General features: G+C 40.9%; 1 protein-coding gene across 1 annotated transcript; it reads left to right on the forward strand.

Moving 5' to 3' along the window:
- The first annotated feature begins 4,168 nt into the window (after nucleotides 1-4,168).
- LOC148370325 (indian hedgehog B protein-like) lies at nucleotides 4,169-17,420 on the forward strand. Its single transcript, XM_088330101.1, has 3 exons — nucleotides 4,169-4,543; nucleotides 12,593-12,854; nucleotides 16,474-17,420. Exons 1-3 carry the CDS (start codon nucleotides 4,244-4,246, stop codon nucleotides 17,139-17,141), a joined length of 1,230 nt encoding a protein of 409 aa, XP_088186227.1. The 5' UTR covers nucleotides 4,169-4,243; the 3' UTR covers nucleotides 17,142-17,420.
- Nucleotides 17,421-18,303: the final 883 nt, after the last annotated feature.

The raw sequence follows: 18,303 nt of genomic DNA on the forward strand, positions 1-18,303 counted from the left end.
TAATTGGTCAGGTTCGGGTTTATATACCCGCAGGACAGGCTTAATTTTTTTAGGCCCGATCTTACCCTAAGGCCATCCATCTCATCAGTTTATTGGATTTTTTTATTTATTTTTATTTTATTTTATATTTTTATTGGTTCATCAGTAGCAGGAGAAGCTTCCTGTTCTGACTCAGATACAGATTACTTCCTTAGATATTTATCATTACTATTTTTTGGATCGGGTCCTTAATTTGTAAAGTTGCTGAGCAAAATGGTTTTTGAAAATAAGGACTGTATAGGTAATGTTGAAAAAGCGATTTGTTAAAAAAATCATTCATAAAGTACATTACTTTTATTTGTTTAACAAATACTAGCATGAACTGCCCATTTAAAAATTATCCCATGCAGCCTTTTGATACACTTAAACTATCTTAAAATACCAGTAAAGAGTAGTACTGGTATTTATTTTTTATTTTTTACTGTTTATTTCAGATATTAATTAGAAAAGTAAATTAAGTTCTCTTTCGTTTTAAATCAACATAGAGCTTTTGGTTTAACCTATTCCTGTTGGGCACTTGTTCGTGTATTATCTAATTGCATTGTACAGCTGTTTTTGTGCAAATCTTTCGTTGTTTCCTTTTGTTAATTCGTGCTTGTTTTTTTGTGCTGTGCCTATATAAAAAGCTGCTGATCGATAGCAATCAAGCTTACGTGCAACAGTGTAGGGAAATTGAATTGAACGCGTATGTGACTTTTTAAAATCAGCAATATGAGGATTTTACACTGACGGAATTATGAGGAATGAAGACATAGCCTGGCACTGTTTTTTTTTTTGGTTTTTTTTTCTGAAAATGCTTAGTAATTGCATGCCAGTCATTGGCGTTTGTATGGGGAATTTGCCCCCAAGTTGTGGATTCACTCTCAGTCAAAGAGAGGCTGGATAAGAGGAAGGAGTGTTTCAGGAGGATAATATACATACTCAGTGATACCTGAGTACTGTTTTCAAAATCAGTATTATACATACAGTGATACCTTGGTACGTGACCATAATCTGAAGAATTGTATCCCCTGCCAAGTAATGGTATTTTTTTTTCTACATTCCTAAGCATTCCAAAAACATGTACTTAATGATAATTATCGAAATGTGTAGATAGATCAGATTAAACATAAGAAAAATACAAATATCAAACCATTTTTTTTAAACCAACACTGTAACTTTTAAGCAGCAGTTTAATGGAAGAAACCCGTAAACTTTTCATAATTTGCAATCATTTTCCTCTTCAACTCGATTTTTAATCTCTGTTGTTTTTTTTCTTCTTTTCCTTCCCCTTATCAGTAACTTTATTGGGACCCATCATTATTGACAAAAGGGACATTCAAACACACTAAATCACAATGAATTGTACAAACTTTCTCTCAAAACTATGCTACCCGATCAGGTAAGAGTAGTCAACCAAGATAGCTGATCATCTTACTCGGCCACGCATTAGTTAGTGTTCAGGTGTTTTAGGTCTGATTTTTCTTTCAAACACTGCAGCAAACATTACTCAAATTCTTTGGTTGAACCCCAATTTGTTCAAATACAGAGTAGTAAAAATCTTGTGTTTGTAGAGCATGATTTTAAACAGTAACTTTTACCTATTACACTTCTCAGGGTGTGGCCATTTTCCCTCATGTTTCGGTACAAACACTTGTCAAAAAAATGGAAAGTATAAACCTATAAAATTAGGAATAGCTCATTTTCAAGAGCCATTACAACCCTGAAATCCCATCTACAACGTTCTTGAGCACAATGAGCCACCACTGTAAATATGCATATACTTAACATACATCATTAATATTCTATCTTTTATATTTTTACTCATTTTTAATTGTTTTGATTTTGTCTTCACTTTGCACTGAAAGGAGAAGCCCTCCAATTCGGTTGTAGGTTTTATAATGACAATGAAAGCCATTGATTTAGTCAGTTAAATAACTTAAATTGGGTCTAAAATAGGAGCAGCCCACTACTTGCATCAATTTGACCGATTTTTGTGGGTCACATTGTTTGGGTTGATCTTCATAAAATAACCAGGGCTGCTTAGTATAATTTGAACCAGTTTTTGGGCTGTGTTATTTTATTTTTCCAGCCAGGATTTTTTTTGTCTGGGGGAAAAAACTTCGCATTTGGGGGGTTGAGGGGTAGTTTTAGATAAATTGGCCCAATTTTTGACAGATTTAAACAAAACATTCAGCTGGTCAAAAAAACACAATATATATGTACTATTTTTGGAAGGTCATTTAAAAAAAGATACCTAATTTTGGTGGTTTTAAAAGAAGGTAGTTCGGGGGGATGTGGAAAAAAAATATGAATATACATACACATAGTTCTAAAAAAATACAAACCACTTTGTTGGGCTTGTTTTGATACAACAACATAGGAAGCTGTGTCGACTCAACCCACTTATTGGACTGGTCTATTTTTAAGTCAAAATTGTTTGATTTTTTTTAACTCATCTTTGTCAAGTGAAATGACCCACAACTGTGGTGTGTTACAAAGAACGCAATTACTTTCCTCTAGCGCGTTATTAAGAAAATGTTGTGACTCAACTGGAAAGCACAGTGGAACAGTGGTTAGCGAGTGTGCGGCACAGTTCTGAGCTCATGAGATCGAACCTCCTATGTGGAGTTTGCATGTTCTCCCCGTGCTTGAGTGTGTTTCCTCCAGGCACTCCGGTTTCCTCCCACACTCCAAAACATGCATGTCAGGTTAATTGGTCGGTCCAAATTGTCCCTAGGTGTGTATGAGCGAGCGAATTGTCTGTCCCTGTGTGCCCTGCGACTGGCTGGCAACCAGTTCAGGGTGACCCCTGCCCTCTGCCCGAAGATAGTTGGGATGGGCTCCAGCACCCCCGCGACCCTACTGAGGATAAGCGGTGCAGATAATGGATGGATGGATGTAACGCAACTGCCGTTACAACATAGTGCGTTACGTCATTACTTACAGAAAGGAGATCATGAATTACAACATTCTCCGTACGCTAAATTTACCTCTTTTGCTCCCGATGTAACATTCAACCCTAAATCTGCCAGTAACAGGAAGAATGGGCATGTTTATATTCACATACAACCTACAACTAAATACAGTTATGGTGCCGTCTCAAGCACGGAGTACGAGAATGCTGAATTTCTCCTCAGGGAAATGTTCTCCCCACTGTATATAACAACATCCAAGCTGTATTTACAACTATAAAATACTGAAATCAGGGAGTCAGTTGATATGCGCATATTTGGTTGTGTATCACCAGTAGCAAATAGTAAGGCAGCGCGTGGAGAGGGGGTGTGGCTTCTGCAAGAACAACAAAATCAATGAGGCAAACTTGAGCACATCATTTACTGTAAGTTTGCTGAATTTTGTTATTTCTATTTGTAAAATTATTTTTGCAATACACCATGCCTGAAAAAAACCCAAATGTCTTGGATATGACCAAGAGAAATTAAAAAGGAAGTATTTGAGTGGTTACAATTCAGAAAGCAAAATGGATACAGAGTGTCTCAACTGTTAGTTTGCAAGCTCTCAAGATTCCACAACCAAGAAATAAGAAGGGTTACCACTTCCACGGGTTGGTGTACACGTTTTCTTCTATCTATTTATAACCAATTCATGGCTATTTTTAAGAGATTGTTGGAGCCCGGTTTCAATGTGAGTGCGGTCTATACATATTTTTGTAAATTAGTAGTTACTTTCAGAATAACGTGCTACTTTTGGGGGGTCATGCAGTCACTCTTTAGATAAAGTAACTTAAGAATTGCTTATTTTCAATAACGTGCCCGAGGCTGCCTGCAGGTGACTGACAGACTTGCGTTTGCACGACGGTGCCCCTGGTGGGAGTGGTTGGGTAGGAGGGCACCTCGTACCCGGACGTGCACGCACAGGAAGGTTGAGCTGCTGCGGGGACACCCTTTGACCGCCGGCGCGCCTCTGCGTCTCAGTGAGATGCGCGGCTTTGAAGGCGCTTGCCAAGACAAACTCACCTCGCCTATTTATGCCCCTGCCTCTAAGTGCCCTCGGGACACTCGATTGTTGGAGGCGCACAGACAGCTTCCTTCTCTGGCGCGCACCTTTGCTTTTACGCGCGTGGAATGACAACTGTAGGGAACTCCAGGGGGGCACTTTGCTCCTTTCCCATTGTTATGAAGATCTGAGTTGTAGATTACAACATTCGACCCTCTTCACCACCTGCCCCTGGGGGTGTGGTGCGAGAGGGCGGGTTGAGTTCTTCATGCTGCTCCACAGGCTGCTCACCTGCCTCGCCGGCTGCGCCTTGCTCCTGACGCCGGGCTGCGGAGGTTGCGGTCCGGGTCGCGGCTACGGCAAGAGGCGCTCGCCCCGGAAGTTAGCCCCGCTCGCTTACAAGCAATTCAGCCCCAACGTGGCCGAGAAGACACTGGGGGCCAGTGGGAGGTACGAAGGGAAAATTACCCGCAGCTCGGAGCGCTTCCGGGAGCTCACCCCTAACTTCAACCCCGACATCATCTTCAAGGATGAGGAGAACACAGGTGCAGATCGCATGATGACGCAGGTAAGCGAAAAGCACAAGTAACAAATGGAGAAGCTCGCTGCGCACTTTGACCAGACGCGTGGACGCGCTTATCTTTTTTGGTGTCTCTACATTCCTTGTTGACTCAAGGCTGGGAGAGCGAATTTGTTGTGTCTTTGCGGCGTTTGCTCGCGTAAGTCCTTTCACCCAAAATCCAATCTGAAGTCGCAAGGGGAAAATAAATCGTTGCCCGCGGAGCACACTTTGTCCCACGTGTTTCTCTGTCGCGTGAACTTACCTGCCAACCTCAGACAAATGCTCCCCTTATTTAAAGTGTCCTTAAAAAGTTAAAAGTGTCATACCTGTCAGCCTCCACGGCTCCATGCCCTTACAAACTCTCGAATTTTCCTCTACAAATTACTAAAAAGTCTTACACCATATTTTTTTTCCAAACGTGTTTATTTATGTAGTCTAACATGTTATATTGTACATGTTTTTCGTTATATGATATATATTGTTAATTAACATTTTGTTGTGAGATCTTGAGTTGCTCGACATGAATGAGGTTTTTTATGAAAAAAAGTTCAAAAATGAAGTAGCTTGGACGTTCACTGTAGAAGGAAAAAATACATGCAAATATAATTAAGAATAATAATACATTTTCTTATTCCATTATCCATTATCCATCCATCCATTATCTGCACCTCTTATCCTCAGTAGGGTCGCAGGGGTGCTGGAGCCCATCCCAGCCATCTTCGGGCAGTGGGCAGGGGACACCCTGAACTGGTTGCCAACCAGTCGCAGGGCACACAGGGACAGACAATTCCCCAACATTTTCTTATTCAAATTATTAAGTCATTTTCTGGATTAAATTATTGTTGGTAATGTACTGATTAAAGGGATAACCACAAACCTGTATTTTTTCATTTTCCTCATTTTATACTTCCTTTTTAAAAAAACTTCTTTATACAACATAATAATTCGTAATATAATGCATCAAAGCAAGTGAGCCGTTTGAGAGCCGGCTCTCCATAATTAGTTGAGCCAAAAAAGCTGATTCTCTTAAAAGAGACAGACTTACTTTCACTACATAACTACCACATGAAATCCGAGGCGGCAGATGCATGTGCACAGTAGCATCAAACCGCTCGCTTCGTTTGCAACGAAAAAAAAACGATACCGAGATAGGGGCTTTTGCGGCGAACTCGTTTGACTTGACTGATTTGCCGTTTCCTGATAGTCAGTGTACTGTATACCGAATGGTACCCATAATTGACAAATTTGTGTTTTTCCGTACAGATTTTCTCGTACGTCGTACATGTCTTAAAATGCATAATAAACGTACTTTGTACGGCAAAAACAGGTTGACAGATATGAAGTGGAGAGTGACTTTATGCCCACCACTGAAGTTTTTTGTGTGTGTAGCATGAAACCTATAAAAGTAACGAAATGCCTGTTTCAGGCACAAACAAAACGTAAATCCAAACACAAAAAAGTTTATTCAATTGCATCTAAGAAGTGCACGTAATTTCGCGCGCAACATAAGGAGCTTAAGGGAGGCTGTGATGATGACACAAGCCGGGAGATTGTGGTCACAAGTAAATTATTAAGCAACAATAAACCCTAAAATCCGGAGATGGACGCTATTTTCTCACTGTAAGACTGTGTATATGTAGAATAAAGCGGCAATATTCGCAATCCATACGATACGTTGCCATCTGCTATCAGTAACCGATGCGATCCTATTAGAGCCGAAATGGCCAAGACTAAATTGGTCTAACACATAAAACGAGTACTTGAACAAAAGTGTTTACACAATTTGTAATGATTAAAATACGTCTAAAATACGGGGGAAATGTATAAATTGCGGGTACGTGTAAAAGACGCACACAGCTACACGCTATCTGACTGCACTCTGCGCTAAATGATGCCAATCCTTTTGTTGATTGGCACACTTGCCCCCAAAATGCAACTGCATTCTTCTAAAAACAACATTTGCTTTCAGTTCCTCCGCATATCTGCTGGTTTATTTTAAGGCGCTTTTGCGTAATTTACGAGCACCCGAGCACAGCACACAGTTGAACTGTTTGTCATTTTAGCCTGTTTTCCCACTGCGCGTGGACAAAAATAGCAAACTTCGAAAGCTTTAATGAAAGTTATTTGTTTTTTATTCACTTTTTTTCTGCACACTTTTTGCGCATACTGACGCTCTTGTTCCATACCTGCCAACACTATCACTTTCTGCGTTAGACTACCGTCTCTCGCCTCTTAAAGGTAATACCAAATACTTAAACATGCAAAATATGAGGAAATAGTACATACATACATACATACATATATATATATATATATATATATATATATATATATGTGTATATATAAATAAATATTCCAATTGATTTTCAAGGTAATGCATTTTGAACACAGCGTGTCTTGTCTTTGTCTTTGGAGAAACCAGCACCCTAAAAAGCCAGTTGCCAAAGAACACTGAGAAATCAGCGCTAATGCCGGGCTGGCTGATCCAAAAATTGTAACAAACAGCCAAGCTAATCGGAACCAACAACGAAAAGTTGAGACAGCTACGCCAATAAACACAAAGCCGGCCTCGACTAAATGAAGGGACACTGCAAAACCAGCGGTAACCCCAGGCTAGCCGGCAGCACCAACCAGAAGCAAACAAAAAAAGAAAGTCATCATCAGCCCCGACGGTAACGGGGAGCTGACCCAGAATTATACCAACCGCGACACACGCGGCATAAAAACAAAAATAGTTTAAAAAATAAAATTGGTTTAAGATTCAGCGTGAATAAACTGCTCAAGCGATCACATTTCCTTTAGGTAAGTTTGACACTTCCGGTTTTAAACTGAAGATCAGGCCAAAAAAATCCAGCCCGACCTGACCCAGCCTGCAGGTATAAAAGCCAGAACCAGCCCGAGCCTGATCGATTCACTTGATTTGAGGGACCGAGCTGGAAGTAAACCCGGACAGGCGATCAGCAGCGGAGTCGGAATGGGTCGACGCTCTCAATTGGGGCAACCCCGCTCCCTCCTCCGAACACGCAGGGAGAGGCAGGCGCCATTGGCGTCAGACGACTGGACTCGGCGCTCGGCAGGGGGGGTCCGGCGGGCAAACAGGACAGGCGAAATCAGACGGGCAAACAGGACAGGCGAAATCAGACGGGTAAACAAGGAGTCAGATTAGTCGGACTGGCAGGCAGGGGAGTCGGACTGACAGGCAGGGGAGTCGGACTGGCAGGCAGGGGAGTCGGACTGGCAGGCAGGAGAGTCGAACAGGCAGGCAGGGGAGTTGGATGGGATCGTCCGCTGAGTTCATTTCTAGGCTGGTTCATTCTGTCACGGGGACCGGACCAGAACGGAGGCAGGAGGCAGGAAGGGAGAACTCATTTGCGTTGACGATCAGAACTTTTATTTAGCAAAATAAAAGTCGTCCAACTCTCAGGGACAAAACAAGACAAAAACAGGCTTACAGGCAAACAGGAACTAAGACCAGGGAATACACACAAAACAGGTTTTAACTCAAAACGTGCAAACACAGGTTTACTCCGACTCAAACAAAACAGGACAGAGCAGAGCAAAACAGAACAGAAAATGTAATGAACCAGCACCCGCAATACCCACAACCCACCCTTAAGTAGCACACACGCAAATTAGCTGATTTACTACAGCTGGTGCCCAGGGGGCGGGGCCAGCCGGTCGCCACGGCGACCATGCTGGACACAACACTACAGTAATGACCTGTAATTGGAAAAAGGCGCACACAATACAAAATCTAACCTACATTAATGTCCGGATATTTTTCAGCATCCCGAAAAAAATGTTCGTATCTACCGTTTTACGTAAGTCGAATGGTCGTAAGTAGGAAAACATCCGTAAAGGTCTTATTCCCAACACTGATCGTCATATCGATCCACTTGCCTATCCGTCTGTCATCGTATCTATTATGTTCAATTCCGTCTGTCTCTCTGGCATTATATCTATGATACACGTCTGTCTGTGCTTGTGTGTGTGTCTTCATTTCTGTCTGTCGCTAAAGCCCTCTATCATGTCATCACACCATCTGTCAATCACATTATGTCAATCACTGTCACTTTTATTATGCATCTGTCACTCACATAGAGCTTGGTTGGCTGGCTCTTTCAGACTGAATTGCGAGGTGTGAGGTGCTCTTGGTCCCAGTTTCGGTCTGGCGGCCCCCCTGGGGGGAGTTGTCACGGCGACCTTTGGTGTGCACATGCAAGATAATGCCCCACAGACCCACATTTACCTAGTATCTGCCAGATAATTAAATCAATGTAATGTAATTAAAACACAGTGTTCAGTTCACATGATCCAACATTGTCAAATAATTTTCTTCGGTATTGCTAATCGGAAGTCTGATCCAACGTTGAATGTGCTTCACATGACAAAATACACGACAAAATACAGGAGAATATACATAACAAATTACGTTACAACGTACCCTAGGGAATGCATGAAGAGAATACGCGCCGAATAAATTACAAATTACATGACAAAATAAATCCCGAAATAAATAAATAAATAATAATTGCATTTATGTCATATACTTAGGTATTAAGTGATTATTTATGTGTTTATTTATCTATATGTCAAACATTTGTAGGCATTTATCAAAGCTGGCCCGCACAATGAAACCCTTATTGATTTTATTGCCTAATCAAAACAATCCCTATTTTAATGAAGTAATCATTTGCTTTAAAAACATTATGTATCGAAATTTATCAAAAAAACGTATTTTCTGTTTTGTTGGCAGTTGAATGGCAGGATGTTCCTCTCAGTGAGCCGGAGCCAAGTGCAGACACACGAGCAGAAGGACAAAAGTTTTTTGGGGGGGTTCCATACATGGAATGAAAGAATAAAAACGAGTAACGAATAATACAGTCCGGTAAACACTCATGGCTGGTTCAGGGTATCCAGAATAGGTCCACAACAGGTATAGTCAAGCAGGAGATCAGGAACATCTAGGGCAAACAACACTCTGCTGGTTTTTGCTGTCCGCACAATCCTTAAATACTGGGTTCCTAACTAGAGCCAGGTGTGGGTGATGAAGAACTGGTGTGGAGTCCTCCTGTTTATCTGGAGACATTAACGTGCTGTAACCTAACAGAGGATGTTAATAATAAAGAGTGCTTGTTTGATGCCACCTATTGGCTGATACTAGTAACATATTAAGATGATAGATTTTATGTCTAAGCCGCGATACTTTGATATTGGATGGGTATGTTCATGTTTTTATCTGGGGTCCTGGGAAATGTATTAGCTAATTACCCTAGCTTTCTATAACCACTTCACGGCAATTTCAATTTGCTTCCCCCACCTCAGAAAGGATTGACGTTGTATCCCAGGGGTCTACATAAATTATTATTTTAGTCAATATCTTTGGTAAAGTGATTAGTTAATCTTAAAGCCCCAGTATGTAACATTTGACCTCTAGATGGCGCTGTTGTCTAATGTGAATGAAAACCAGCGCCACAGAACACAGCATAGCAGCAAGATCCCAGATAAAGATGGCGGCAACTTTGAGTTAGGGATTCCACTATGTAAAAGCAATATGTATAAATTTATAAAAAATTAACATTGGTTTGATATAAAGCGAACCTTCCTATGTGGAGTTTGCATGTCCTCCCCATGCTTGCGTGGGTTTTCTCCGGGCACCCGGTTTCCTCCCACATTCAAAAAACATGCATCTCAGGTTAATTGGCCGGTCCAAATTGTCCCTAGGTGTGTATGAGCGAGTGAGTTGTCTGTAGTACTCTGTGTGCCCTGCGACTGGCTGGCAAACAGTTCAGGGTGTCCCCTGCCCACTGCCGAAGATAGCTGGGATGGGCTCCAGCACCCCCCGCGTCCCTACTGATGATAAGCGGTGCAGATGATGGATGGATGATATTTGGTAAGATCCCGGCCCGAAATTCGGGTTGGAGCATAAAATGTCAATCATTAAATCGGGCAAAACCAGGCTCTTTTCTCTTGCTTTTTTTGTGTGTGTGCAGAATCTGCACAGCATGAGCACTTTTCGGCGCTCTTACTTTTAATTATTTAGATGACTTATTTTTAATATCTTTTTATTATTATGAGTATTTTTATTCAAGTAACACACTTTGGCCCTGCACCTTGGCGCCAAAGTTATTATTCAGATAACTCTATCATAAATAACATGCTTACCAAAATCTTTAAATGATTAAAAAGTTATTTTCATCCTCGATCTTACGGTAGAAAATGCGCCGCTTCCTCATTCCGCCACTACGTTGCTTAGGTCAGACGTCATTTCCGCTTCCCTCCAATAGCGTACAAGCTTTCCAAACTTTCTTTCTGCTTATCGGCCAATAATTTTACTATTTGCAGCGTGTATTCTGCATAATATGATTTTCTTTTCGGTGCCATTGTGTTCTGTCTTTTACTTCGGCAACCAGAGTGTGCACTTTGGTTCTGCACCGAGTCTGAAGTAAACCTGAAGCTGCACTTTGGCGCTGACTTCGGCGCTGCACTTCGGCGCTGCACTTCGGCGCCGGGCGTACTTTGACGCCGGGCGTACTTCAGCTGAAGCAAGCACATTGGCGCCGAAACGCACACTTCTGCTTCGTGCGGCTTTTGGTTCACTCTGGGTCCTGTCCTTCAAATCAAGTTCCTCAGTCGGGTTCCGGATGGAATAGATTTATATACCCCAGGCCATTCGGGTCGGTCTGGATTTTTTAAGCCTGTTCTTACCTCTAGTATGCTAGTTCATGTATTTTTGACTGCATAAAGGTTTTTTACCACTATGAGCCAATGAATATTACACACTGTCTCTTTAATGAAGCGTTTGCAGTGTTTTTCTTAGGTCAGCCAGAGTCCATTTTAGCTTTCCTTGCAACACAACAGCAAAGAAACTTCCTGTGGGTCATCCAATGGCGTCTCGGGTCAGAAGAAATGGATTTTGTTGCTTTTGGCATCAAAAAATGGGGTCAAGGTGTTCGCGGCCAGACGAAGAGTTGAGACGACAACTTTATTAGCAGCGCTCTGAGTGCGGAAACGAGAGGAGGGGGACTCAATAGGCCCTCTCACCTTGTGTTTTCTTAACCAGACTGCTGAAGTTCACTCAACAGCCACAAAAACGCCGATCATTAAATGCCACTCAAAAAATTAATGGCAAACGTTTTTTTTTTTTTAAATTTCATGGCCTGAGAACGTTGGATGGGCGAGTCGTGTGAAGTGGTCAATGAACCTGTTTCCCGGAGGAAAACCGAGGGTCATTTTGACGTTGACTTTTTGCACCTATCTGAGATAAATTGATACAGGATTTAAAACAAAAACAAATATGTACATTTGACTAATGGCGCAACTTTAGCTTGGATCATTCTTACTATTCAGTGTCATTAGCGGGTCCTCGGCACAGTTCTGAGGTCACGGGTTCAAATCCAGCTACCACCCTTCCTGTGCGGAGTTTGCATGTTCTCCCCATGCTTGTGTGGGTTTCAAATTGTCCCCTGGAGTGAGTGTGTGAATGGTTGTATGTCTCCGTGTGCCCTGCCACTGGCTGGCAACCGGTCCAAGGGTGTCTCCTGCCCACTACCCAAAAATAGCTGGGATGGCCTCCAGCACCCCTGAGACCTTACTTAGGATAAGCGGTGCAGGTAATTGATGGACAGATCTAGTTACTCACTACTTCTTCCAAAAAGTGCTGAAATAGAAACTGAGTTACTCTATGGAAAAAGCAACTATTTACTAATGCTAGTATAACTTACAGTGATTGTTTCAACGATTCAAGAACAGCAGATTTACTTTGGGTACGTCTTGATTTGGGATTTTAGGCCAATTTTTCAGGAACTGTAAAGGGTTCAAATATTTGGTGTGTCTCTTTACAAATGTATATATATATATATGTATATATATATATATATATATATATATATATATATATATATATATATATATATATATATATATATATATATATATATATATATATATATATATATATATATATTTTGCTGTTATGGCTGTCGTGAATGATCCCAACCCCTCCTATCAAGCAAAAATCGAACGCGTGTATGTGTTTTCTTATGTGCGTTGCAGCGCTGCAAGGACAAGCTGAACTCTTTAGCCATCTCGGTGATGAACTTGTGGCCCGGGGTGAGGCTGCGGGTGACGGAGGGCTGGGACGAGGACGGCCATCACTCAGAGGAATCACTCCACTACGAGGGCCGGGCAGTGGACATCACCACTTCGGACCGGGACCGGAACAAGTACGCAATGCTGGCCCGGCTGGCTGTGGAGGCCGGCTTCGACTGGGTCTACTACGAGTCCAAGGCCCACGTCCACTGCAGTGTCAAGTCGGGTGAGTTTGGGGTCTGATACCCGACCTCTGTCCGGGTGGCTCTCAGAATGTATTTAAACGTTTTGTTGCTTTGATACCAGCTGGAGTGCTGCTTCCTCTGTCCTGTCACTGCTTTCTTTCTTTTTTTGCATGACTCACTTATTTTCATCCCGCTGGCGATGATGATGCAAAACTAAATGGTAAATAGCAAATGGACTGCATCTATACAGCGCTTTACACACACACACTCACGCACCAACAGCGGAGTCAGCCATGCAAGGCGTATCAGAGGCATCAGGGGTTCAGTTTCTTGTCCAAGAACACTTGGAAATTTAACTTGGAGGACCTGCGACCTCCCTGGTCCCAAGACGACCGGTCGACCTCCTGAGCTGCTTCCACTCAACTAACTTGTGTGTGCTTGTTGAAATTCTGGCTTGCCTATAAAAACTACGCCATCAAAAATCAGTGACTACATCTAGGTACATGCAGGCAATAACCTGATTGGAAACAAAATATTGTAATCCCTTGGTACTTTGTGCTTTGTACTTAGGTGAATCGGTGGGTTTAGAAATATTCTGCAAACCAATATCCCCGATCGCACATTGCCGCAAATAGCGACTGGCAGAGTCGGGCCTGTTGATTCTTTTTTTCTGTTCTGTCCATCAAAAAATTAATTGCATTTGTGTGGGCTTGATCCATTATCCCTGAACGCATATTGTTCCGAGCGGGGGCAGAGCGCATTTTTTTCGAGCCTAATGGCTCTTTTTGCCGTTTGGTCCATTGAAGCATGCCACTGTTGAAAATTGAAACTATTCTGTTTTGGCTGCGATCAATTGCCCCCAATCGATTATTGCTGAGAGTAGCAAAATCGTGTTATGCGTGGTGGCACTTTTATCTGTTCTTTCCAACCCAAATGAACTGCATCTGTGTGGCCGTGATCCACTATCCTTATTAGTGTAGGCGTGGGCTGGTGGAGCGCATAGAGGTTGGGGCTACTAAGGGATAATTGCATATCGCGTGGCGGTTCTGGTCCCTGTTAACGGTGATAAACGAGGGATTACAATATTGTGTCTGGAGCAATCTGAATGAACGGTTACATGCCTGTGGACGAACGGATCACGTTGTATTCATGCTGTTTGCAAGTATTCCCATTACAAGGGCGAAGCAAAAGTGAAGTCATTACGCAAATCAACCCTGTTTCCACATTTAACCTTTGACGTTAAATGAATTAATTCCTGTTACTCATCATATTCAATGCTCCGTTCTTACGCGCTCCAAACGTGAACTCCATTGCTTCGTCCTATATTTACAAAATGACTTGCCGAAGCAAAGACTTATACTATCATTGGATGGATACAACTGTGGCATCCACTATTTATAGATGGATACATAACAGTTCGTTTCTTGCCTGCATGTAAATGTACCCAGTGTGTATACACTAATTAGTAATAAGATTCTCCTTTTCTTTCCCTCTTTTCCTCCCTTTTTCTCTCTTTTCCTCCCAGATCGGGTTGCGAGGGTGCAGTCCTTGACCTGATTACAGGGGCAACCAATCAAGTTGGTATCTTTTTGGGTTCTCTGTTTTTGTTTCATAATTTGATGAGTTTAATCTTAACTTTAAATTAAAATGAAATTATTTTTGAAGATCAGGAATCAGAGGTCCGTATTTTCCTAAAACTTAAAAATCAACATAGACAAAGCCACATATTTGTGAAATATTTTCTTTAAATAAATTGGGTGAGGGTACAAATACTAATATTTTGACGGTATGAACTGAAAACATGTACACAATGATAATAATAATGATAATGATACGAAGAATTTCTTTTTTTTAAATTTTTCTGTATTTTTTTACTTTTTTAAGGAAAAGAAAAAAGAAAACAGGGCAAAGGAAGGAAAATTGAGATAAATATTTATATATCTAATAATAATAGTAATAATAACAAAAATATTAACCAATTATAGCTTATATTACTTCACAATAAATCATGAATTATTTGAATTGGTATTATTCAAAATGATATATTCATATTGTCAAATTATTATCACCTGAATAGCCCGCGGACAGGCTCTAAAAAATGAAGTTGATTTCTAACTGACATGATCTTCTAGTGGTTGACTTAACTTCTAATAATTACAACTTGGCAATAAAATGATAACAACATGGTAAAGGCAGAAGTTCTTATTTTAGAAATGTATATTTATATGGTAGCCCTTCATGCTAATCAGTAGCAAAAAGTAGCTCTCAGTTTCAAAAAGGTTTCTGCAGCAACATCTAGAGGTCAGATATTACACAGTCCATTTTTTGTGGCCCATTGGTTATCACATTTGCCTAAAACGCAAAAGGTCCCGAGATTTGAAAATGGGTGGAAACATTTATTGGCCCGGAGAGGGATGAGCATCGCCAGGCTGTACTTGCCCGAGACACATCCCAGGAAATGGTGCCCCCACACGCTTAGTGGTGAGGGGAACCACCCGTTAAATAACTATAGTTATTATATTTATCTGGATACAATGCATAAAACAAGTAATTATGATGTTGGAAGTTATTGGGCAGGTGAAACTATTAGTGTCGATACCATAGGGAAAATTGTGCAAAGAGGGGGTGAAAAAGCATCTATTTTACACCGTAGCGTGAAAACGTTGTAAGGCGGGGGTATTGTATCCAGGGGTGTACTGTAGTACATTAAGTGCCCCGACACCCTAGTGGTTAAGAGATCTGTGAACCGCTAACTATAAAATACGAGTACGAAACTGTCCACGAAATGTGGATTAAATAGAGAAATGACGCAAATTCATTCTGGAGTGCAAAATTTGCGCAGCGGTGAAACCCATTAGAGGTACCCTGTCTGATTTAAACAAATCTCATCTAATCAATTTATATCGATTTTCTTGTGTGGTTATGTATTTATTTTTATCATGTATTTTGTTTCATTTAAACAATTGTGTAAGCCTTTTTGTCCACCCTTGTTGTTTGGTGTGGGGAAAGAGAAGGGATCCTATTTTCCTATTATATATTTAAAGATGGTGTCCGTAACTTCAAAATATTGTACTGTCATCATTGCAGCTCCTTTTGTTGTGCGTGCAAGTATGTACAATTCTTAGACAGGCTCAATTGAAGTCTTACTTTTTCACCTTTATTTGGGGTTTGGGCTGATATTTGGACTGTATTTGAAACAGTCATTTTCTTACTTTCACCATTTCCATTCTAGTATTGCAAAAAGCGTGAGCGTGCGCGTGAAATGCCTTTCCTTTACCCCATCACCCGCCTCCTTTTTCTAATTTATTGCGCTCTGTGGACACAACATCGAGGTTAAAAGTAAAATAAAAGTATATAGGCTCAGTGAAAAATAAATAAAAATAAAGTAAAAAAAATATATATATATCTATTTATCTATATATATCTATATATACATATACTGGTATATATATATATATATATATATATATATATATATATATATATATATATATATATATATATATATATATATATATATATATATATATATATATATATATATATATGTATATATATAAATAGCCTCAAAACACGCACCCCACCTTCAATAGTCGTTAATGAAATGTCAGGTTTACAGAAAACCACCCTGACTAATATTCTTCTCTTCCTGTGTTTCAGACCACTCGGTGGCAGCCAGGTCCGGAGGTTGTTTTCCGGGCGACGCCTCAGTCACCGTGGAAACCGGCCTGCAGAAGCTGATGGTCGACCTTCGCCCCGGTGATCGAGTCCTGACCTCTTCTGGCGACAGACTGGTGTACAGCCCAGTCCTGACCTTCCTGGACCGTGACCCGGATGCCCGCAAGTTCTTCTACAACTTGAAGACCCAGATTGGGGCGAGTCTTTCCCTGACCGCTGCCCACTTGCTGTTTATAACCCAGGGCAACTGTTCCGAGGGAGCATTGCCCACCCCCGGATCTCTCAGGACGGCTTTCGCTGCCGATGCTCGACAGGGCCAGTGCGTACTGGTGGCAGGCGGGCCTACCCCAACGCTCTCTCGTATCACGGGGGTGACAGTGACAAAAAAGAAGGGAGTTTTTGCACCTTTGACCACACAGGGAACTTTAGTGGTGGACAGCGTGGTAGCTTCCTGCTACGCGGTAGTGGAAAATCATTCCTTGGCCCATTGGGCTTTCTTGCCGCTTAGGTTAATGCACAACTGGACTGATAGTACTGGTTACCATTTCGATGGAGTCCACTGCTACGCTGAGTTTTTACACTGGTTGGGGGGGATGCTGTTGGGCTCTGGGCAGCTCCATCCATTGGGTTTCGGTACAGCCCACATATAAGGTTAAAAAACTGCATGGGAATGATGCGATGGATTGCTGCTAGGGCTTGTGCGAGGATCGATTGGGATGCAAAAGAAAAAGAAAATCCGACTGGTTGAACAAGACACAACTGTAACGTTAGTCTATTATCATCATCAAATAAGGGCTCCCACTGACAATAATATAATATTCTCTCATTTTTCATAATCACGTTGCAATAATTACATTTGAAAAATAATTTAAAAAAAATAATTTCCAAAGATATTGTCTCGTTCTATCAAGATTATTGTTCTTTTCATGTCATCCTTTTTTATTGTATATTGTAATTACTTGTTTTTATATTTTTTTAAATAAAATGTTTTATTCTGATTTTAATATATTATTTAAAGTACTTTACTCTAAATTCATATTATTTTTATTATTTTACTGTATTGTTACTTTTTCAAAAAACTGAGCTACATTTCAGTTTTAGTTTTATAAATGGTAAAATCACAACAAAAATTAAGCAATTTTCCCTTTCCCATTTGTCATGAGCACAACAAGTTAAAAGATTTTTTGGTGTTTTGTTATATTTTTCCTGAAAGTCGAAATTAACTATATTATTTAAATAATTTCACCACACATTTTTTGGGAAACAGATCAAGTTAAGAATATGTTAAATTATTTTAATATGTATTATATTATTACACAAATTACAGTAAAAATAAAAGAAAAATAAACTTCATTACTTATGTAGTTTATGTAAGTATGATAAAAAATAAGTTAAAAATTGATATTTTCAAATACATTGCTCTTGTTCTTTTAGAAGATGATTTTGCTCATATTTGTTTGTTAGTTATCCTTTCTTATGTTTTTTTCCCCTCTATATTATTTATATCATTTTCCTAGTACAGGGCAGCACGGCGACGCAGTGGTTAGCGCTTGTGCGGCACAGTTCATGTCATGGGAACCTGTCGCGGGTTCAAATCCAGCTCCAGACTTTCTGTGCGGAGTTTGTATGTTCTCCCCGTGCTTGCGTGGGTTTCCTCCGGGCACTCCGGTTTCCTCCCACATTCCAAAGACATGCATTTCAGGTGAATTGGCCGGTCCAAATTGTCCCTAGGTGTGAATGAGCGAATGAGTTGTCTGTCCCTGTGTGCCCTGCGATTGGCTGGCAACCAGTTCAGGGTGTCCCCTGCCCACT

The sequence above is a fragment of the Urocampus carinirostris genome, chromosome 3 (assembly GCF_059441175.1).
Source record: "Urocampus carinirostris isolate Australia breed hairy pipefish chromosome 3, RoL_Ucar_1.0, whole genome shotgun sequence".
NCBI lineage: Eukaryota > Metazoa > Chordata > Actinopteri > Syngnathiformes > Syngnathidae > Urocampus > Urocampus carinirostris.